Raw genomic sequence first — 23,784 nt, 5'->3', positions numbered from 1 at the left:
CATATTTACAAGCTTCCCTAACTAACTAGGAGTAATCCCTAAAATCTAGCCACTCATAGTGGGCAACAATACAAGAAAAAAAGTAAATGCTACCATATGGGCAAAATTAGGGAAGAATTAGCCTCAAGCTTCTTCTTCTTCTTCTTCCTCCCAAAAATGGACTCCAAGCCTATTTCTCTCTCTACAAATCGCCTCTAGCCGCCAAAAGATACATTGAAAGTCGTGCCCTATCTATTTAAATAGTTAGGGCTTAAAAAACAGGCCAAGTACCATTTGCCCGGTCGGGCGATCTGCGCAGTGCAAAACGCCCGGTCGGGCATTTTGTCTGACTCTCGAACAGGTTGGGCGTTTTGAATGCCCGGTCGTGCGTTTTGCACTGCATTGCGCTGTCTTCGTAAAACAGCCGTATCTTCTTCATCCGGACTCCGATTGAGGCGTGCGAGGTATCCACGCGAAACTCTTTCGAAGGTGAATGCAATGATGGACTTGTAGAAGCATTTTTAAATTAATTTTGAAGAGCTGAATACTGATCAGATTCAGACCTTTTTTTCTTTCTCCTCTCTTTTAAAGCTTGGTCTTTTATCCTACAATATATCAAAATGAGTCCATTTTTCACCTAAAAACGTGTGTTGAAATAATACAATAAAGGACTATAATTTGATTCACGTCACAGGACTGGCGGCTGCCCGGGGCGGGATCTGGCTGGTGCTGCTCCGATCCACTATTGACTAAGAGTCATTCCCAATTGAATATCTGAAAATTATAATGCACATCGAGTCAAGCTAACTCAATGCATGTCTGACTTGCGTCCCAATGGTATTGATATTAATATATGATCCCATCTTTTATTTTCGATATCATAATAGACATCTTGGATTTTTTTCCTGAAAAAAAAATTAGTCCACTCTAAATTCCAGAATTAAGGACCTATACTAGCATTACTTTATCACTAAGAAAATGCTAAATCGTCGAGTAGAAATCTGAGTTGTTACATAAAAAGTAATATTGCATTGGTTGTAGTTATTTTAAATACTCACGAGTCACACTCCCTAAATAATCTGAGTGTGACTGATGAGTATTTAAAAAAAATTATTTAGTTTTTGCTATGTTATTCTATTTGTAATTATCTTCATCCTTTTTATTTTACCATCTTTATTTTTATTTTCTCTCACTTTTGAACTTTATTTCCCAAATGAGTTCCAAAGAGGGCAACTCTTCTCCTGTTCGACTTCAGTAGTGGAAGAGGAGTACATGGAAGAATATATCTGAAATTATTACGAAAGAAAAGTAAATAGGCCACCTAGCAAATCCTTCATCGTAGGTGTGTGTACAAAGAGCATGTCATTGCCGTTGAACAACTAGACATATACTATTTTATTGAACAACCACGATAGGACGGGACAATATTTCGGCACTATACTAAAATGCACCAATTTTTTTTTACCTGCACATTGCAAATATGTTGACAGAACTCGACGATTAATTCTATGAACCTCTCGAATGTTTAAGAAGGCTCGGTCTCTAGACTCTGCAGAAGTGCACAACTGTAACTAGGCAATATGGAGGGGCGTCGAATATCTCTATGTCACAAATACAACTGGTCGTCAACGCGAGAAGAAATTATGTCAAAGAGTTGTAGAGTAAGGGAGAGCAAAAAAACCGCAAACCGAATATCCGAACCGAACCAAACCGAAATTTTGAAATTCGGTTCGGTTATTTTGGTTTTTCGGTTCGGTTCAGTTTTAAAAATTCAAAAATTTTGGTTTTTCGGTTCGATCGGGCGAAGAAAAAAACGAAAAAACCGAAAAACCAAATTATATTTTATATAATATGCATTATATATATTCTATTAATTTTATATTATATATATATAGGGTCCTGTTAAGTTGAGATTTTTTAGCTTAATTGAGAATTGAGATGCATTTTCAGCCACTCATCCACAACATTTTCGAAATGTCAACTGCAAGTAGATTATGTCAACTCGGGGTTATTATCGTCGATAGCCTACACATCAAATGTCAACAACTTATAATTGACATTATATGTGTATAGTTGACATGAATTGTATATGTAGTTGACATTATATGTGTATAGTTGACATGAATTGTACACATAGTTGACATTATATGTGTCTAGTTGACAAAAAAAATTAATTTTTTTAAAAAAATTAAAAAAAAGTATTTATTGAATAAAATGTACCATGAAATTATCATTCTGCCCTTTCATAATTAATTAATCTATAAATATTTTCCATGTCGCAAATTCTGGACCACTGATTTAATAAAAATGAGTGGCTGATAATGCATCTCAATTCTCAATTAGGCTAAAAAATCTCAATAGATCACAACCCTACACACACACACACACACACACACACACATATATATATATATATATATATATATATATATATATATATATATATATATATATATATATATATATATATATATATATATTAATGTATACTCCATATTTTTTTCGGTTTTTCATTTTTTTTTAATTTCAGTTTTTTCGGTTTTGTTTGGTTTTTGAAGTTCGGTTTTCGGTTCGGTTCGGTTCGATTTGGGTTTTGAACTAAATTCGATTTTTCAGTTTTGGCAAAAAATCGAATCGAAACCCGAATGCTTACCCCTATTGTAGAGGGCATTCTGTGACACATATTTGCGAAGACCTACCTTGGGATGAGAAAAAAATACTGAAATACCGCGCTTACCATAGCGAAAAAATATCGAAAATACAAATTTTTCGGTATAGCGCTATTTTCAGTACGGTAATGATATCAATATTCCTATACATCGGTGTGACGATTTTCGGCATATACCATATATGCGATATACTGCATATATTGAAATATTATACATGCATGTACAAAATAGAATTTAAAAAAGAACCTTCAAAACCCAACTTTTAGAATATAAAACGTCAAACACTCTCGTCACCTTGACAATGAAGTTTCAAGAAATGAAGACAATGTTCATCATGACTTTATTGTTTTGGATTTGATAATTGAAGTTTTAATGATTTCAAATATTTTGAAAAAGAATTGATAATGGTGATGTTTTATTGTTTTACACGTTATTCAAATACCCCCTCCGTCCCACTCTAAGTGGAACATTTCCTTTTCGGCACTAGATTTTATGTAGTGATATTCTGTGAGTTAAATAAAGGGAGTAAAATAAGAGAGGGGGAATTAGTGTAGAGAGTGATGTTGCTGTTTTAGAAATGTGTCATTTAAAGTGGGACATCCCAAAAAGGGAAATGTGTCACTTAGAGTGGAACGGAGAGAGTAATTTAATTGTTATTTTAAATAGTTTGTGTATAAAATAAGTTTTTCCGGTATAACATAAGTGTATTGGTATACCGTATCATATTTCAGTATACCGTAAAAGTACGGTATACCACAATTATAGTATGGTAACAGTATAAAAAATTTATCTTACTGAATTTTCGGCATTATATTTTGTTATATAGTAGCTTTTAATACGGTATACGGGTTCTCGATACGATATACCATACAGACCCATCCGTAGGCCAACTACTCTTGTTTGACAGGGCTAATGATTTTCCAGATAGGTATAATATGTATTGGGCTCGGAAGCATTGTTGGACTCTATGAAGACGCATGTATACATACGGGAACAAGGCCGACATCCGACCGTCATCCTTAAAGTTGTCACTAACCAACGACTCTAGATCTAGCATATTCTCTTCGTCCTACAAAAGTATGCACTTTTGGTTGAGCATGAGTTTTAATACACAATTGGTAATGTAAGAGAGAGATAGAAAAAAATAATTAAAGTATTATTAATGGAGAATGAGTCTCACCTCCTTAGAGATAAAAGTGTTTCAAACTTAGAAAGTGCATACTTTGGTAAGACGGACTGAAAAAGAAAGAGTGCATACTCGTTTAGGACGGATGGTGTATTATTTTGGATGAGTAGTCAATATCCAAGGGGAAATGCATATACTCCCTTCATCCCATTCAAAATGTTTATATTTTCTTTTTAGTTTGTCTCAATTAAAATATTTACTTTCCTTTTTTGTTAATAAATTCATGTCTCTTCCCTTTTCATTAAAATATTCTATTATCATTTTTATGTTATTATATTCAACTTCTTCATTTAAAATCTCATAGTACTTCATCCGTCCCAACTAAAATGAATCGAATGGAATATTCCAACTAAGTTGAGTCACAAAGTAATATTTATTCGAGTGTTAGACATCTTGAACGACAAAGGAAAAATTTATACTACTCGCAATCGCTTTTGTTCGACGTTTTCTACCACATTCACAAATCTTAAGGGCATTTCTGGAATAAATTATTTCAGTCGTGAAATCAACTCCATCGATCACTCTTTTACTTTTTCTCTCCCCCAATTCCCCATATCCCATCTACCGTCGCAACCAGTTCCTCCGCCGCCGAAGCAAAGATGAGGAACCTGATCCCTCTTCTCCTTACGCTCCTCTTCATCGCATCCTTCACCTCCGCCGAGATAAAAAATCTCAAAATCTCCTCTGATTCACGCCCGATGATCTTATTTGAACGATTCGGATTCACGCACACTGGCCAAGCCTCCATCACCGTCTCCTCCGTCTCCGTCATGTCCAATGTCGCCTCGCCAGAGCCGTCGCGTTTAGGTTTCTTCCTCCTATCGGAAGAATCCCTAACTCAGGTTCTGATTGAGCTCCAGTCAAATCCTTCCTTCTGTGTCCTCGATTCCAAGTACATTAATCTCCTCTTCACCTTCCGCGATCTATCGCCGCCGCCTCACTCCTCCTTCTCCCACTCGTACCCGATCACATCTCCCAACGAGTACTCGCTCTTCTTCGCCAATTGCGCGCCTGAATCTACAGTGTCGATGAAAGTACGGACCGAGCTGTACAATCTCGACGGCCGTGGGGATGAAAAGGACTACTTATCCGCTGGTTTAACTCAACTGCCGTCGTTGTATTTCTGTTTCTCTGTTATTTATGTAGCGTTTCTGGCCTACTGGATCTATGTGTTGCTGCAGAATAAGAAGTCTGTTCATAGAATCCATTTGCTTATGGGGCTTCTGGTTGTTATGAAAGCATTGAATCTGCTTTGTGCCGCCGAGGATAAACATTATGTGAAGGTCACCGGGACTCCACATGGATGGGATGTGTTGTTTTACATTTTCCAGTTTATTAGGGTTGTTTTGTTGTTTACCGTCATTGTCTTGATCGGTACTGGATGGTCGTTTCTGAAGCCATTTTTGCAGGAGAAGGAGAAGAAGGTGTTGATGATTGTGATCCCATTGCAGGTCTTGGCCAATTTTGCATCCATTGTGATTGGGGAGACAGGTCCCTTTATCAAGGATTGGGTAACATGGAACCAGGTGTTCCTGTTGGTTGACATTATCTGTTGCTGTGCCATTATTTTCCCAATTGTGTGGTCTATTAGTTCATTGAGGGAGACATCAAAGACTGATGGGAAGGCTGCTAGGAACCTGGCCAAATTGACTCTGTTTAGGCAGTTTTACATAGTTGTAATTGGGTATCTCTACTTCACGAGGATAGTAGTGTTTGCTCTCAGGACCATTGCTGCCTACAAGTACCAGTGGGTGGCTAATGCCGCTGAGGAGATTGCCAGTCTTGCTTTTTATGCTATAATCTTTTACATGTTTAGGCCTGTTGAGAAGAATGAGTACTTTGCTCTCGATGAAGAAGAGGAATCTGCTGCAGAGATGGTTCTTAAAGATGAAGACTTCGAGCTTTGAAGTTGGAGACAAAGTGCTACTTTTTTTGCTGGAATACTAAAAGATTGTGAGTGATTTACTACAAAGTCTGATTTGTGTAACTTAAGCACTTCTTCCTTACCTTACATAGAGACAAATTTGAGTTTATCTTACAGTGGCATCGCCTTTTGCATAATGTAAGTTTCTCATTTGTTTATTTGTCATTATTCCTCAGCCTTAAGAGTTAAGATCATCTATGAATCCAGTAGCAAACGGCTGACTGTTTGACTGTATGTTGTTTTTTCTGTAGAGTGTCATTATTTTCATTTTCTCTTGGTGCTGTCTCTGTTATTTGATTTTTTCTCTGTTTATCTGCTTATTATATTTGTCATTCCACTGCTACGAAGTTGAATTATCCGTAATTAACTGCAATTAGATCTTCTTTCCTTTCTATGGATATGCTGTGGTACGTGCAATTAGCTTATATGCTGGAGAACTCCTCTTTCCTCCCTTTTGAGTCACCTGCATAAACCTTCATACTTGTGTTTGATTTGAGCCTCTGAATCATTGTTCCTGTACGCGTAGTTTGTCTGGCTTCTATTCTATGTATGTTGGTGTTGTCTGTCATCTTGAATAGAGGCTTGCAAATGCAAGATCTTAGAAATATATATGTTAACAGAATCACATTTTGTATACGGTGCTGGTGTTCAGTTCTTGTACCTCAATGCTAGTGACGCTAGTTTTAAGTTCACTATTCTTTCAGTTATTACTTATTTACTTTGGATTCATCTGAAAGTGAAATTATACATAATAGTGCCGGAAATGAAAATCTCTGATTATTTAGATTTAAATTACAAAATTCACGAACTACACATGATTTCTTCACATTATTTTCCCAGTTGAACTGCCATAACAGCCTTCCTTGACCACTGCCATTAGAAAGATAAGTACAATCAGAAACGTGGATCCGTGCTGAACGGTTAGACGATCAGAACTAGTAACATTGCATATCTATATTAATTGAGGAAGCCTTTGTAGTTGAATCCCACTGATCTATTTTTCTTACTCCAGTTAATAGTGTAGTTATTTTTATTTTTATTTTTATAGATTTCATGTGGGTATTTATAAATTGCAGATACACCTATATTTTTTGGTCCATAGGTTTCTGATGTGGTATGTCTATATTGTTTCCTTTTGCATTGTGATAGGCAAATGTCTTGCTAAAATTGTAGCTGAGTGATATGGGTGTGAATACATTTCTGGTGTGCAGCGATTAAGAAATTTTGATGCCATTTGTTTCTTTGAATACTCGGGTTTCTTGCCATGTATGCAATGCTAGTTGACTGTAAGTAACTGAATAAGGGTAAACACCTATGTATCAATAGTTGATAGCGATTGAAGAGTCATGTGTTCCAATATCACAAATGTCTTCTAGGTCAAAATGCCTAGTGACTATTTAGGAGTAGTGATAGTTCCTACAAGCAGGGGTGTGGATAGAGCAAGTGGTCATGGGTAGTTCCAACAAATATATGCACTAGTGTGGAAGGGATGCTGATAGGATAAACCTCCTATCGGGCTGATCGGCGTCCGTAGATCGGCGATCGATAAATGTTTGTCGCGGGCGAGTGCCCGTCGAGCACGACGGTTTTCTCACTTGGAGAAGAGAATGAACGATAATATTGATATTCTTGATTGATTTCTCAAATGATTACAATAACTCCTATTTATAATGCTAATAATAATTTAATGAATAAGAAAACAAAGATATGGAAAAGATATGCAAATCCTAATTTATCTGACTAATAATGCTCGTATCAGATGCTTAAATGATTATTAGGCTATCGGTTAACTGATAATCAAATACGTCAGGTATGGGCTCGATTATAGTTACCATATCTAGTTAAGCTTGGTTATAGTTAGCATACTTAGTTGTAACTGAGAATCATTTGGCATAATCGAAGTAGAGGTCTCCAAACCGAACCGGCCCGGACGAACCGGCCCGGAACCGTCACCGGCGGTTCCAAACCGGAACCGGAACCGTCGGCGGCGGTTCGAACCGGGACCGGAACCACCCGAACCGCCGGGCCGGTTCAGGTTCACAAAAATTGAAGAACCGTAACCGGTGGTTCCGAACTGCCGGTTTCGAATCGCCGGTTCGGCAGTTCTCGACACCTCCCGACACCTTTTCAGGCCTACTTCTTAGCCTTTTCAGAAACCGCTCCCCCGGCCGCCGGTTTCGGCCGAAAAATCGCCGGTTCCAACGGTAATTTCAAAATTTTGAATTTTTAAAATCGACGAAAACCGCCGGTTCCGGCGAAAAACCGGCGGTTCGGCCGTTTTTTTAATTTTTTTTAATCACAATTTTCCCCTATAAATACCCCCTCCTCTTCATTTCTACTCACCCCATTCTTGTGTTAATAAGAATTTCTCTCTCAATCTCAATTTCTCTATTCTCCATCCTCATTCTCTCACGTTGTTTACGTTATTTGCGCTCATACTTTACTCTCACGTTATTCACGTTATCATCTTCACGACTTTCAATTTCCATAAATATTTATATCATGTCTTCATCTCGTCGTGGTGGTGATCGGGGCAAGGGAATTGCCCAAGATCAAAGTCAAAGTGATACTCGTCGTCGACGTGCCCCTTCTAGAGCACAAGTTGCGGAGGAGGTGGGAAGGCTAGCCGCTCTTCGAGCTCAAGTAAGTTATAAGATCTTTTAATTTTTTGTTAATTCATTTTTATTAAATTCATAATTTCATTTTTTATGTGTTTTATTTTTGTGTTAGTATTTTTACTTAGTTGTATAATTTTCGTAGGAGGAAGAAGATCGAAATGTGGCCTTGTTACTTGCCCTCGGCGACGACGACCCACAAGGGGGGCATTCACATTCGGCTTCGCGTTTCGAGTACGATGTGAATCTATCGTCGGGCGAAGGCGATGATGGATCGCATCAATTCCCCCCTTCTAGCACCGGGCAAGTTGGCGACAATGATGAGGAGGAGGCCGATCCTCTTCCTTCCGCAGGACGACAAAAGAAAAAGATGTCTCCCAAGTTGAAATCCGAGATTTTCACCAAACATTTCAAGAAGATCCAGGTGTTAATTCTAAATCCTAATGATCCGACCACTACCATGGAGACGGGTGAGTTCAAAGCATATTGCAACTATTGCGATAAAGTCTATCCATTTGTTATCGGTGGGGGATATGGTACTCTCCATCGCCATTTGAAGTCAAAACACCCCGTGGAATATGGGCATACTAAGTCCCAAAGCCAAATAAACTTCCCCGCCGGCTCATCGTCTCAAACAGGTACGCCGCTATTTAAATATGATCCGAAAAATGTTACCGATACTATGGTGAGATGGGCGGCAATGAAACATTTGCCGTTCAATTTTTTTAATGACAAAAAATATGAAGTTACTATGCAAACCGCTTTTAATGTTGCTACAAAGAGAATTTCCCCCCTCTACTGCTCAAAGATCTAACAACCGTCAGTTTTTTGACAAATAACGAGAGGTTGGAAAATTCCTCTCCACCTTGGGGCACAAAGTTAATATTTGCTCCGATGTGTGGACGGATTCTTTCCAATGAAATTCTTACATGGGAATTTCATGTCATTTTATAGACAATAGTTGGTCTTTAAATAAACGTTTAATTGGTTTTAGACAATTTCCTTCCCCACACACCGCACAAGCAATTGCATCTTTAATTATTCAAGTTTTGAATGAGTATGAGTTATGCAACAAGATATTTTCGGTTGGTTTTGATAACGCAACCGCTAACACCGCAAGTATATCCGATTTAATTGCGGCTTGCTCTCCGGTGATAAGTGGTAAGTATTTTCACCAACGTTGTATTTGTCATATTTTAAACTTATGTGTACAAGATGCTTTGTCTTTGTGGCAAAGACATATTCAACCTATTACTACAGCTGTATCCTTGATCCACTGGAAGCCTCAAATTGGCAAGGCGTGGAAGAAGTATTGTCATTCGAAGAAAATAAGGTACACAACTTTTACTTTAGACGTGTCTACTAGATGGAACTCCACATATGATATGTTGCAATCTACATTGGAGCATATAGAATATTTAGTTGATTTTTATAGAACTTACCCTGTTGATGATTTATATCTAACATCTTCTTGTTGGGATCAAAGCATGAGCTTGTTTAAGTTATTCAAAGGTTTTCGAAATGCCACTATTGAGTTATCGGGTGTGTATTATTGCACATTCGTTCGTGTTTTAGAACATTGCATGATCATATCACTTGGTTTTAAAACTGCAATGAAAAATTCCACAAACAATCTTGAGTTAATGTGTGTTTTATATTATATGGTTGAAAAATGGCTCAAGTATTTCAACGAGATCCCCACGGTTTTTTTGCTTGCCAAAGTTTTGGATCCAAAGTGGAAACTAGTTGGTACTTTCAAAATTTTAGAATTTTATTACAACAATTTGGCTTCTATTGATCTTGAACCACTCCGAGCTTTGCAAACTGACGAGGACGACGACAACTACATAAACCTAGCCCAAACATTCCAAATAAACATCCCCACCTCCCAAGCCTCCAAAGAAGTTTTGAGTTCGACTTGCGGACTCTCTTTCACGATTACGAAGCCAAGTACAATCGTACCCACCAAGTGAGACCTAGACCCCCCGTCAAACACATAACTTTGGCTTCTTCCAAGTTGATGACCCCAGACCTATACGGCTTCAGCAGCGGAGGAAGGACGGCAAATTCGACAAGTGAGTTAGACTTATATTTTGACTCACACTTTTCATTCAATGAGGAAGAAGGAGGTCCCGTTCCCCAACAAATCGACGTCCTATATTGGTGGGGATCACACGAGAAAGATTTTCTCATCCTTGCATCAATGGCCAAGGAGATCTTTTCGATTCCGGCTTCCACTGTCGCCGTCGAGTCCGCCTTTAGTGTTGGAGGCAACGTCTTGGACGACCGAAGAAGTAGACTCACCGGGCAAAACATGGAAGCCACCATGTTACTTGATGATTGGTGCTCCGCCGAAATTAGAGACCAAGAACCGGATTGGGACAATCAAGTAGTACAACCCGACCAAGACTACTTCCCCGATGAAGAAGAGTAGGCGCCAATTCTTCCGATCAAGCCAAATATGTAAGCAAGGTAAGAGAACTACGTGGACTTTGATTCCAAAATGCAATTGAGCATTGAGGATACGTAGGCATCTCAACTTAAATTTCAACTTAAATTTTAAATTTAAGTTTAAATTTAAGTTGAGCTCAAGTCCTTTTCCTTTATTTCTTTTTTCTCCCCTTTGTTTCGAATATGTAATTTTGTAAATTGTAATCAAGACTTTAAGTCTTTTGTAATTTATAATTTTGAAGTTGTAATTTCTAATTTTTACGTTGTAATTTGTAAATTTTAAGTTGTGATTTGTAATTTTAAAGTTGTAATTTGTAATTTTGAAGTTGTAATTTGTATCAATAAAATTGCATTTGTACATCGCTTTATTCTAATTTTATTTATGCAAATATATTTACATTTTTTACTTGAATTACAAATTTACAAAAAAAAATTAAACGAACCGCCAAACCGGCCAAACCGGCCCGGAACCGGATTTGCACCGACGGTTCCGCGGTTCACGGTTCACGAACCGGAACCGCCGAACCTTGGCCGGGCCGGTTCAGGTTCCATCATTTCTCGAACCGGAACCGGCGGTTCCGAACCGTGAACCGCCGGTTCCCGAACCGTGGTGACGTCTAACTCGAAGTAACCGCACTTACTTAGAAAGATATGCAATCTTGAGTACGGCTATCGATATTCCTCGTTGTGTGTGCTATTTAATTGTCGTATGTTGTATTATGTGCAATTCACTGCAATTCACTGATTCGGTTATGCAACCATGCATAGTTATATTTTAGAGGGTATTATGCAACCATGCATAGTTATATTTTGAGCAGAACACGTGGCAGAATAGAAATACTTGTGGTTTCTTGTTCATCAATTGTTGTTCAGTTGTTCAGTCTATGTGGCTTTTGTGGATTTGTGATTATTTTTCATCGGTTCCAATCGGTTAACCAACTGCCATAACGCTTCAGTTATGATCCTGCAATTTGGCCATTTTCTTAGTCAATTAACTGATCGACTAATCTCAGTTTGGTTAGAACACAAGTAATTCTGCTCTAATAAAGAAAAGGACATAATTGAGTAAAATATACTCCCTTCGTCCCAAGGAAGATGACCCCTTACTTGGCGTCACGAGATTTTATGCAATTTTATTTTGTGTGTTTAGTGGAGAGAGTAAAGTAAGATAGAGGGAATAAAATAGAGATAAAGATGTTTCCATTTTAAGTAATGGGTCATCTTGATTGGGACAAACCAAAAAGGAAAGTGTGTCATCTTCAATGGGATGGAGGGAGTACATGAAATTGTGTTTCTTTTGACCACTGTGTCAGAGAATTGTTAGTAGAGCTTGTTGTGCAACGTATCTGATAATCTTGAAAAAAAAAGGTTGAAACCCCAGCCTCAAGGATCAAGGACCCTCTACATCCCGGCCCGACGGTACCCGCTAAAGGGAGGGTGTAACCCACTGTCATGCCAGAAGGGCACATTCCAAGGCCTCACACTTGTGCCTGAGAGGTTGCAACTAGTATATGACAGTAGTGGGAATCGATCCTTGGCCATTCTTGCAAATCTGCCACTGCGGGCATGTATCTAATTATCTAAAATTGTGTATGGGGCGTTATACAATAGCATAACCAAATTGAGTCCTCATCATCCCTTTATATAGTTGCAGCAATGTGAAATAAACTTCTTCACGATGTGCCTGAAGCCATGAAGATAAGAGTTTCGCCCTGATCGTAATTACTCCTAATTAACTGAATGTTTAGAAGTTTATAAAATCTTATTTGTGGGGACATTCATAGCATGCTCCTTATAATTTATGTAAATTCTATATATTCTTCATGAAAATAATCTTTTTTTCTATTTGTGTGTTATTTAACTAAATTCCAATTGGTAATATTACATAGTACTCCTGTAAGGTAGTAAATGCGTAGAGATAAATAGATAAAACGATTAAAATAAAGCCAAGACATCACTATTAACTATCGAAAGCTGAAAGATAGTGCAGATGAACACCCTTACCTACTGTAAATCCAACTTAGCACGAAAATGAATAAATGACGAGAGCTTAATTGTCGCTTAAAAAATCCTATCATTGACATTCTTTTCATTAGTTAGCGTGTCCAAATGATATTAGGAAAGTTTTGGTCACCACATTGAAAATAGCATTCATTACTATCAAATATGCAAAACAAAGTGATCTATGGAGTACTGAACTAATTTTTAAAAACGACTAATATATCATTTCAATCGATCCGTCCAATTACAGACAATCAACGTAACAAATCTATTAAGTTATGTAGTTTGTTTTGCTTATATATATTTGACTGAATATAGTTACGTTATTATTCCACTAATTTCTAAAATTTTTAGCAAATTTTTAATCCACTTTTATTTTTGAAAACTTTTTCACACACTACACTATTAATGATGTGAGATTCACTCCACTATTATTTAGTTCAATTACCTCTCTCTTTACCGGTCTCATTAAAATGATGATGAGTCTCCAAAATATCTAATATTAGGTGATTGAGTAAATTGTAGTATTTATTCAACTTAAATATGGTAATGTTACAAACACTCACGCAGACTATATATGTGATAATGTAGTAGTTCGAAGTTGATCTTCGCACACAATGTCTAATAAAAATTCATAGATGCCTCAAAAAGAAATTCTTGGCAAGAAACCTCTCCATAGTAGAAACGTGACGTCGAGCCGGTTTTTTAGCATCAAAACACTCGCACCCAAATTTATACATAATGTATGGGCAAGAAGAGCATTAATAATGACAGTGCAACATCCCCACCTAATAATACCTCTTCCCCACCCCACACGAAACAATCCACCATCCAACTTAGATATATAACCCTCTTTATCTCACACCAAAGCACCACTAAATGTTTACTTGTTTCTCTATACAATCATCTCAACACTTTGTGATCATTTAACAATAAATCCCATGCCTCGAAGCTTCGGATACGACAGCCTCTCGATGAGCAGCGACATGCCATTTCTTGGCCCGAGGCAGGCAATGGACCTCCAAGAATTCAGCCGCAAGCCCAAGCGTTCCACCTCCCACACCCTCGGCGAGCTTCTCCAGAGCATCGGCGACTCCACCACAACCTCCCCCACCCACCCCTCCCCCTCCGTCCCCTTGCTCCTCTCCTTCCACAACCTCACCTACAGCGTCAGCGCCGGTCGATCACTCCTCCCCGCCTGCTTCACCCGGCGCACTAGCACTAACACCGAGAAAAAGCTCCTGCTCAACGACATCTCGGGGGAGGCCAGGGAAGGCGAGATCATGGCCGTCCTTGGCGCCAGCGGCTCGGGAAAATCCACCCTGATCGACACGCTAGCCAACCGCATCGCCAGGGAGAGCCTGAAGGGGTCCATCACCCTCAACGGGGAAGCCCTTGAGTCGAAGCTTCTTAAAGTGATCTCCGCTTATGTGATGCAGGACGACCTCCTTTTCCCCATGCTGACCGTGGAGGAGACGCTCATGTTCTCTGCCGAGTTCCGCCTTCCCCGAACCATGCCGAGGTCCCGCAAGAGGTCCCGAGTCCAGGCCCTGATCGACCAGCTCGGCCTCCGCAGCGCCGCCAACACCATCATCGGCGACGAGGGCCGCCGCGGCGTCTCCGGCGGCGAGAGGCGGCGCGTATCCATCGGCACCGACATCATCCACGACCCCATCCTCCTCTTCCTCGACGAGCCCACCTCCGGCCTCGACTCCACCAGCGCCTTCATGGTGGTCAAGGTCCTCCAGAGGATCGCACAGAGCGGCAGCATCGTCATCATGTCCATCCACCAGCCCAGCTACCGAATCCTCAAGCTCCTCGACCGCCTCATCATCCTCTCCCGCGGCCACACCGTCTTCAGCGGCGTCCCGGCCTCCCTCCCGCTCTTCTTCGCCGAGCACGGCCACCCCATACCTCCCCACGAGGACAAAACCGAGTTCGCCCTCGACCACATCCGAGAGCTCGAGGCCACCCCAGGTGCCACCGAGGATCTCGCACGCTTAAACAAAACTTGGCAGATGAGAAATAACCCTAATCGCATCCGTCAAACGCAGAAACTCTCCCTCAAAGACGCAATCAGCGCCAGCATTTCAATGGGAAAACTCGTCTCCGGCGCCTCAAACATGGACTCCAATTCCGTCCCCAAATATGCCAATCCCTTCTGGAAAGAGATGATCGTGATCGCGCAGCGATCCTTCACCAACTCCAGAAGGGCTCCTGAGCTATTTGGAGCCCGGTTCGGAGCAGTGATCATCACCGGATTCATCCTGGCCACCATCTTCTGGAAGCTGGACAACACCCCCAAGGGCATCCAGGAGAGGCTAGGCTTCTTCTCCTTCGCAATGTCCACCACCTTCTACACCTGCGCCGAGGCCATACCGGTGTTCCTCCTCCAGAGATACATCTTCATGAGAGAGACAGCCTACAACGCCTACCGCCGCTGGTCGTTCGTCATCTCCCACGCCATCATCTCCATACCCTCATTAATAGTCCTCTCCGTGGCATTCGCCGCCACCACCTACTTTGCGGTGGGGCTGGCCGGTGGTTTCCTCTTCTACCTCACATTCGTGTTCGCATCCTTCTGGGTGGGGAACTCATTCGTGACGTTCCTCTCCGGGATCATATTCAACCTGATGATGGCTTACACAGTGGTGGTGGCGATTTTGGCTTATTTCGTTCTCTTCAGCGGCTTCTTCATCACGAGGGATCGGATCCCCTCGTACTGGTTATGGTTCCACTACGCTTCCCTGGTGAAGTACCCTTACCAGGGGGTGATGCAGAACGAGTTCGAGGATCCACTGAAATGCTTCGTGAGGGGGACTCAGGTGTTCGACGGGTCGCCGCTGAGGGCAGTGCCGGAGTCGGTGAAGCTGAGCCTGCTGAAAACGATGAGCAAGACGCTGGGAATGAACATCACGAGGACGACGTGCTTGACGACGGGGTCGGACATTCTGAAGCAGACGGGGGTCACTGATATAGACATATGGAGTTGCTTGTGGATTACCATTGCTTTGGGGTTTTTCTTTAGGGTTTTGTTTTATTTTGCGCTCTTGATTGGGAGCAAGAACAAGAGAAGGTGAGATTAGTTTGTGGAGGAGTGATAGATCAGTCCAACAAAGCTTCATGTGCTATATATGTATTCACTCATAATTTGTTTGCTGTGAGAATTGGAGTTGTAGATAGTTTGCTAGCTGCATTTTGATTTAGTGCAAGGTTGTGTGACAGCTTGGACTCCAGTAACTTCTGCTCGAATTTGTTCTATAGCTTCTCCCTTTCTCTTCTTCTTCTAATACAGTAATTAATACTCCTAAGATATTTTAATGTCGGTTTGGTTAGAGTAATTTTCTACTTATTTATTTCTCCTAGTATAAAGGATATGATGAGTACCAAATAGTAGTAAGTAAATTCAAATAGACTAACTCCGGCCAAATTCATACCAGAGTGGGAGCAAGGAATGACTAAAACGGTTAAGAATCTAAGGCTTATACAGCTATTAATAGATAATCTGGGGTGTTCGGTTGACAAGATTAAATCTCATGATTAAATATATATCATGTTTGGTTCACAAGATTGAACCCTTCAACTTAATCCTAGATGGATAGTCTCATGCATCCCCCTCCAACTAAAATAATCTCACAACTTAATCCTAGATGGATAGTCTCATGATATTAGTCATGGCAACCGAACGTCACCTCTGTGTTTTAAAACCCGGACACAATTGTGAGCCGGTCTTTGGTTCGGTCTGATTTGAATATTTAAAACTCAAAAACTTTTGAGTCTGCCGAAAATGAAAAATCAACTCATTCGGCCGTGAACAATAGGAATTGTGTGAAACACTTTTATCACGTCATTTTAAATCATTTTCTGATAATGTTATAGACTTATAGATATGTCATTCGTTAAGTGTATAACAAAGGAAAAATATGATTCATTAGATCGAAAATTGAACATCTAAGATTAGATTATTAGAATGACATTAAATTATCACATATGGGGCATTTATGTTTTGTATCTTGACGGTTGTATAAAATCGAAAATTAAGGATAATTAGTAGGGATGTGATATTTTTTACGAAACTGCTCTGTTTTCCCGCATAGATCATTTTACAAATTTGAAACTAAACTTCATTATAACAATGAAGTTACTTATCCCCATCACACTACAAGTATATATTAATATCACGATAGTTAAGGGATATTGTCATTAACCTCACTACAAAATTCAAGAACACGCTTCATTGTAGCATTTAAATTTGTTACATCATAATATCATATTTACATCATCAGAAAACTGAACTTACTTCATTGCATTGCAATAGACCTGTACTTACATTTTTTCATGTAAAAACACACCATTAGGATTTTGTTACGATCCTTATACAGATAGTTACCTTTAATTATAGTATAAATTATATGTGAATAATTTAAATCTGAGAGATTTATAGGAAACTATAAGTGTTTGAAATATTTTAGGAGTGTCCACTATAAATGAAAATGATAATTTTCATTACAGATTTGAAAATGTGCTTCAAGTAGTAACATTGAATATACTTCATAGCATTGAATTTACTTCATTATAATAGTGAATTTACAACGTTATTGTATTCATGTACATCATTATAACCAAACATCGAATTTTTATTCTTATTTATAAAAAAATTATCGCGTAATATGTGCATTTTATTGATCTAAATCATAATATCACATGGTTTAAATTTGGTCTTGATTATGCATTCAAATATAATACGTTTCGTCCTCTCGTCATTTTTCACATAAATATTTTCGATTGATACATCAATGATTTTTCACAAATTAAGAAAAAGATGTGATGATGATTGCGATTTTTTCATACTTTGTGTACTCCTATATGAAAAGTGTTAGATGGTCTTGATTTGTCTTCTTGCCCTTTTGGTTACATGGATATTACGGTTGAAAAATCAGCAAATCAACAGGTACTTTAAAAAGTATATAAAATTTATGATTTTTAAAAATTTTGTGATTTATAGGAGTATTAAATAGGAAATAGAAAAGAATTTGACTAAATTTAGTACCCCACTTACTAATTTATTTGAGAAGTGTTGATGCAATTGTATTTGATTATATTATAATAATAGTTCCAAGTTTCATCCCAGGATTATCTTGACCCTGATTCTGAACTTAAAACTTGTTTAATTAACTCCACTTGGTCAAATCATCTCAATAATCTAAAATATTCTAATATGTCATTACTTATTTACTAGATCTGCGTGATGGGTTTTAGACTCGCGTCTCGTCCCGGCGAGACGGGACGCCGGCGCGACGCGTTGCAGCCTCCATCTCGTCCCGCGTCTCGTCCCGGCGAGCCACGAGACCGGCTGTCTCGCCACGCGCCGAGGCAACGTGGAGCAACCCGGCGTCGTGCATGACGCCCACTCGCCGGCCCGCGAGTGGGCGTCGTCACGTGCTGACGCAATAAATATTTTTTTTTAAAAAAATTGAATTTAAATAAAAAAAATTGAAACGGTAATAATACCGTTTTTGTTTTTTTTTTATAATTTTTTTGATTTTTTATTAATTTTTTTACTCTATAAATACTCCTAAACTCATCCTCATTTCACACACAACTACACATCTATTCTTCCTATCATCTAAATTTTCTCTCAAATTTTCATAAACCAACTCAAGATGTCCGACGACGGCGACGGCAACTACGGCGGTTCCGGCTCCGGCGGGTGGGATCTCAACGCGTTCGGCGATTGGGAGACCATGATGAACACATTGGGCGGTTCCGGTTCGTCAACCCCTGGGACTCAGGGTTCGGCGACGCCGGGGGAGTACCAACCACCCAATTTTGACCTTGATGCATATGTCCGTCCCTCCGCCACGCGGTATTCGCAGGGATTATCCCAGATCCGGGAGGATTTTCCCGGTGGCACTGGCGGTGGAGGTGGCCGAGGCGGTGGAGGTGGCACTGGCGGTGTACAATCCCAGGCGGGCGAGGACGAGGAGGAAGAAGAAGAAGAGGATCTTGGCCGGCATCCGTACAGCAACTTCGAAACGATGGCGGTGTACAACGCCTGGATCACGGTCTCGTACGATCCCATCGTCGGGAATCAACAAACCCGGAAGTGTTTCTGGGAAAAGGTCTGCGAGGTCTACCACCAGATAAAGCCGAAAGGCTCCCGCAAGCGCAAAGTTAAAATGCTCCGCTCTCACTTTGACCGAGTCGACCGACAGATCAAAAAATTCTGCGGCATCTACTCGACTAAAGAGGCGCGCTACCAAAGCGGCGCCACGGCCACCGACATTTTGACGTCCGCTTTGCGCGCCTACTACCAGGACGAGGGTCATCAATTCAGATTTGTTGATGTTTGGCAGGCCGTCAAGGACGAGGAATGGTGGGCCGGAGGTTTTCGCTCCAGCTCGGGCTCAACCTCGAAGCGCACGAAGCATACGGCGAGTGGCCAATACTCGTCTGGTGGTGACACCGATGGCATCAGCCAACCTGAGGCTGAATCCCGGGAGTTTGCGGGTACGGTCGGCGATGCTGGAGGATCCGCGCGTGGGCGTCGTCGGCCGCAAGGGACGAAGGCGGCGAAAGCGGCTAGAGCAAGGAAGGGCCGAGGCGAATCAAGCCAGCCGGCCTCGGGCTCGCGGGGAGGCTCGGACACACTTATGGTGGCGTACATGACCGCCACAATGGCGGACACTTCCCACTTCTCGTACGCCCAATTCACGGCCTGGTGGAACGGAATTGTTGCTATGGCAGCACAACTTGACCTTCCGACACCCCCTAAACCTCGACCGCCTCCAGAGGATGATTCGCCGGCGGAGTAGTTTTTTTTTTATTTTGTGTGTTTTTTTATTTTGTGTGTTTATTTAGTTTGTGTGTTTTTTAATAAAGTGTGTTTGTTTAAATTGAATTGGGTAGAAAAAAAAATTCTAAATGAAATTGAATGAATAGTAATTAAGGGACGGTATAGAGACGGTTAAGAGACGGAGCGTTGCAGGTTCCGTCCCTTAGTTAAGGGATAGAGGAAAAAAGGACAGTGGGGCCCTCAAATAGTGCTCAAATAGTAGTTAAAAGACGATTTAAGGGACGGTATAGAGACAGCGTAGTGGATGGCCTTAGAATTTTAGGATTATAGGAGTACCCATCAATCCAATTGATAAAACGCCACCCACCTTACGATTTAACCATTCAATCCTAGCCGTTCAAATAAGTCGGTTATTGACTATAAAAGCACGTCGAGATCCCGATCTATCCCCTTTTGCGCTGTCCTTGAAAATTAGGGTTGCAGTCTCAAGTGTAGAATTTTGAATTGCAAGGTTTGATTTCATGCCTCTATCTGCCCTTTGTATAAATAAATTATTATTTTGAAGGTGATTTCTTTTTTCTTTTCCAATATCGTTACTTCTTGAATTGATTTTACTTATTTTAATTTCAATTTCAATTTCAATTTCAATTTCGTGCTTGTTGTACTGGTTTTGTGTTAAGTTCGATCCAGCGGTTAAATTTATATTATTCCTCAGATTGTGCAATTGGGGGAATGGATTTGCTTCTCTTTTAGAACTACGGCTACTGTTTCCAATTCTCCCCCTCTAATTCGAACTTCGTTTTCGGGCGTTTTAGGCTGTGTGCATCAAAGTTATTTGAAACCCGATTCTACCGATGGTTAATTTGTTTTTTAACCCACACATAGAAGGTTACCCCCAAATAAAAATAGATGATAAAAATGAATAAAACAAAAAATTTAGTAAAGCGGGAAGAGACTTTCGCAGTGTGGTGTAATTGGGTTGAAAAACTGCTGCATATCCATTCATTTCTTTATGGAATGATTTTTGGAGTTTGTTTTATCTTTAATCTTTCTTCTATATAGCCCCAATCACTATCTAACAAATTACCGCATATTTTGCTTGGCTCTAACAATTCTCAATTTGAATTTGTAGTTGTAAAATGCCTCGCTATGAGGATAGGTATGGGAGCACTACTCGCCTCTATGTTGGTCACTTGTCCTCTCGGACCCGATCCCGGGATCTTGAGCATGTTTTTAGTAGATATGGCAGGTACTTAATTGGCGTTTTGTTATCATATCTTGGTGTCTTTTAGTTTGTGTTTCCTTGAGAATTTTAAGTTTCATGCTTCCCACTGCTTTTTACAAAATGGAGTTGTATTTTTTTGTATTTTGTGGATCCATCTATGTTTAATACTACATCTAGCAGTAGCACCCTCTGCCTAAAGCTGGAACTTTGTGGTCAAATGTCGCTGTCTATGTCTATTTATTCCATCTATGTTCAATTTAAAGAATTTCTTCATTCTGATTTTAGTACATATTGCAAAAGATTTTGGTATGTCCTTCCCTGTAGCATAAATAAGGGAAGTTAAAATGGTTATCTGGTGATATTTATTCCTTATCTGGTATGAGTTCCCTGAACTAAGCATGTCCAAGAACATATACTTCTGGTTTATTCTCCCTCTATCATCGTGCTACATCAGAGGTTGCTATATGGTGTAGCTTCGCTTCCCACCTCTTGCTAAGAGCATAGTTGCTTTCCAGGCATGGTTGTTGCTTGGGCATCATTATGATCTTGTTTTTTGTGAAGGAAAAAAGTGTCTTAGGTTCTTTTGAGTTTGACTTTAATGATTCTATTGAAGGTTCTGAGCCTTTGCCTGACCTGGTTGTCAATGGTGGGAGGGTGGACTATGCCTGACCTGATGGTCAATGGTGAGAGGGTGGACTTGGTGGAATTTCTTGCCGATTGTTAGAAGCCTTTGGCGATTATCTATGTTGTCTTTGCATGTTTTTATGGAATTTGCCACAATCAAACTGGTGTTTAGTTCGTCTTGAGGACCAAGTTTCATGCACTGCAGTTCGTAAGTAGTTTTGATGGCCTTACTGTTTCTGGAAACCATTTCCGCAGAGTACGCGATGTGGATATGAAGCGAGACTACGCCTTTGTTGTATGTACCATCTCTCTCAGTGTCTGAATGTTTGTAGAAATACTTTTATCCTTCATCTTAAGATCAACTGATCACATGTTTCTCAACTACACTATTTGTATTTCTTGTTGGGGAATTTTTCTTGTTGCCTTGATCAGGAATTCAGTGATCCACGGGATGCTGATGATGCTAGATATAATTTGGACGGGCGTGATGTGGATGGACGCCGCATAACTGTGGAATTTGCTAAGGGTGTAAGTACTTCCAGCATTCTCTTGTTATATGCCTGTGATGTCGAGATACTGAGATATAAAAGCTGCCTTTCTTTTCTTTGTCATACACCTGTATTGAAGATGTAAAAACTCCCTTTGAAATATAGCTACCACATGTTCTATATTAAGTTATTATGATCCATGTCTATTTTTTCGCACATGGTTTAGGTTATGTGGTAGAATACTGTGTTGCCAGCATTACCTGCCTGACTTGGCCTAGTTGGTTTTAGAAACTTATTAGTGATAGAACTTGTGGATTTTGCTGTACCTTCTGACATTGCATGATATGGGACACAGGTTCCACGTGGGCCTGGAGGGGTTCGGGAGTATGTGGGCCGAGGTCCTGCTCCAGGTTCTGGCCGATGTTTCAATTGTGGCATTGATGGTCATTGGGCTCGTGATTGCAAAGCTGGAGACTGGAAGAATAAGTGTTACCGCTGTGGAGAAAGAGGTCACATTGAGAGGAACTGCCAAAACAGTCCTAAGAAGCTCAGGTATGCATTTTGAGTGGCTTCTTGAATTGATTTTATACCAGCCCATATTTTTCTTGTGTCTTGTTGTATGCTTCAAGTTGATACGTTTCCTGTCTTGTCCTGTCCTCGACTGTTGTGAGCATTGATTAGATCTTGCTGAAATTTTATAATTGTTATATAATCTAATTCTTCTAATGTCTTGGTAATGCTTCAGTAGTGGACGTGGGCGCAGTTACTCGAGATCTCCTGTGAGGTCACGTTCTCCTCGCCGTGGTGGCCGCAGTAGGAGTAGAAGTTTCAGCAGAAGCCGCAGTTACAGGTTTGAGCTCTTGGCCTTGAACAAATTAAGGGATGTTTGGTTATTTTTAAATATTACCAGTTATTTGATCACTATTACCTCTGTTCAGCCGGTCAAGGTCCCCTGCTGCCAGGAGAGGACGTGATGCTGATTATAAAGAAAGGAGGTCAAGGAGCCCGATTGATGAAAGCCCAGATCTTAAGAGGGCTGCGACTCCTACTAAATCGAGGAAGCTCAGTCCACCACCTGACAGGGATGTGCCCAGAGAGCAAAGTGCTTCCCCTAGTAAAGGCAGGGTGGAGACTGAGCAAGATGGGTACAATAGTGATAGCCCAAAGGAGACTAGCCGTAGTCCCGTTAGTCCTGCAGCTAGGAGATATGAAGAGAGTCCTTATGAGGAAAATGGCCGCAATCGCAGCCCTAGTCCTAGAGAGGACAGAAGCCCTGTTGAGGATGATGATCCAGTACGCTCTCCCCGTGGTAGCGCCTCTCCATGAATCTATTTATAATGTGGACACACTAACTTGGGATTTATGTAGTCTCTGCTCTACACTTGTGTGTTGTCATTTTGTGAGGTACTAAAACTAGTGTTATGTTGAGCCGTGGGTTGGAGAATTTCCAAGTTTATCTTTCAGACTACAAACTTTTATGTGTCGTAATTTATTTTGTCGAGCTTTTAGAGCAAATGGTTATGAATTGTCGGTGGAGTTTTAGTTGTGTGATATCGTGCGTGTTATTTGACTACATTGTCTTATTTTCCTTTTCCGAATGCACCGTCTGTGTAGAACATCGACAGTCACCTGTGATTTTGTTATTAATTAAATAGTTTTATTTTGAGTTGATCATGGTTTCTGAACTGGTTTCGCAGCAGCAATGATACCGATAGTGAGACTTATCGGATATTATTATTGCTATGACTGGCAACCAAGTCAGATACGATTGTGGCTTTGTTATCCAGCCTGCTGCTTCTCCTAATGTCACCATCACCAACTTTTTT

The 23,784-nt window shown here is 40.4% G+C and overlaps 3 protein-coding genes across 5 annotated transcripts; all 3 read left to right on the top strand.

The window, feature by feature from the left end:
- Positions 1-4,289: 4,289 nt before the first annotated feature.
- On the top strand, positions 4,290-6,031 carry LOC121748555 (protein CANDIDATE G-PROTEIN COUPLED RECEPTOR 7-like). Its single transcript, XM_042142990.1, has one exon. It carries the CDS (start codon positions 4,434-4,436, stop codon positions 5,739-5,741), a length of 1,308 nt encoding a protein of 435 aa, XP_041998924.1. The 5' UTR covers positions 4,290-4,433; the 3' UTR covers positions 5,742-6,031.
- Positions 6,032-13,731: 7,700 nt separating this feature from the next.
- LOC121799252 (ABC transporter G family member 20-like) lies at positions 13,732-16,049 on the top strand. Its single transcript, XM_042198575.1, has one exon. The coding sequence runs from the start codon at positions 13,767-13,769 to the stop codon at positions 15,903-15,905; it is 2,139 nt and encodes a 712-aa protein (XP_042054509.1). The 5' UTR covers positions 13,732-13,766; the 3' UTR covers positions 15,906-16,049.
- Positions 16,050-20,005: 3,956 nt separating this feature from the next.
- LOC121748537 (serine/arginine-rich splicing factor RS2Z32-like) lies at positions 20,006-23,509 on the top strand. 3 transcript variants are annotated; one of them, XM_042142970.1, is made up of 7 exons: positions 20,006-20,132; positions 20,754-20,870; positions 21,726-21,765; positions 21,903-21,998; positions 22,314-22,510; positions 22,707-22,808; positions 22,897-23,509. In XM_042142970.1, the coding sequence occupies exons 2-7, from the start codon at positions 20,761-20,763 to the stop codon at positions 23,282-23,284; spliced, it is 933 nt and encodes a 310-aa protein (XP_041998904.1). In that variant the 5' UTR covers positions 20,006-20,132; positions 20,754-20,760; the 3' UTR covers positions 23,285-23,509. The 3 variants fall into 3 exon arrangements, with proteins under 3 accessions (XP_041998904.1, XP_041998896.1, XP_041998912.1); XM_042142962.1 differs by having other exon boundaries at positions 22,704-22,808; XM_042142978.1 differs by lacking the exon at positions 20,006-20,132 and having other exon boundaries at positions 21,460-21,765; positions 22,704-22,808.
- Positions 23,510-23,784: the final 275 nt, after the last annotated feature.

The sequence above is a fragment of the Salvia splendens genome, chromosome 1, assembly GCF_004379255.2.
Source record: "Salvia splendens isolate huo1 chromosome 1, SspV2, whole genome shotgun sequence".
NCBI classification, from domain to species: Eukaryota; Viridiplantae; Streptophyta; class Magnoliopsida; order Lamiales; family Lamiaceae; genus Salvia; species Salvia splendens.
Note: the sequence above shows the minus strand (reverse complement) of the source record. Positions and strands in the feature narration are given on the sequence as shown.

What these genes read in the sequence shown, in the direction of transcription:
- LOC121748537 (XM_042142962.1), top strand. Translation starts at nt 20,761, where the DNA reads ATGCCTCGCTATGAGGATAGGTATGGGAGCACTACTCGCCTCTATGTT. An exon ending in GTTTTTAGTAGATATGGCAG is followed by an intron (nt 20,871 to 21,725) that starts GTACTTAATTGG and finishes CCATTTCCGCAG; the next exon opens with AGTACGCGATGTGGATATGA. An exon ending in AACAGTCCTAAGAAGCTCAG is followed by an intron (nt 22,511 to 22,703) that starts GTATGCATTTTG and finishes GTAATGCTTCAG; the next exon opens with TAGTGGACGTGGGCGCAGTT.
- LOC121748555 (XM_042142990.1), top strand. Translation starts at nt 4,434, where the DNA reads ATGAGGAACCTGATCCCTCTTCTCCTTACGCTCCTCTTCATCGCATCC.
- LOC121799252 (XM_042198575.1), top strand. Translation starts at nt 13,767, where the DNA reads ATGCCTCGAAGCTTCGGATACGACAGCCTCTCGATGAGCAGCGACATG.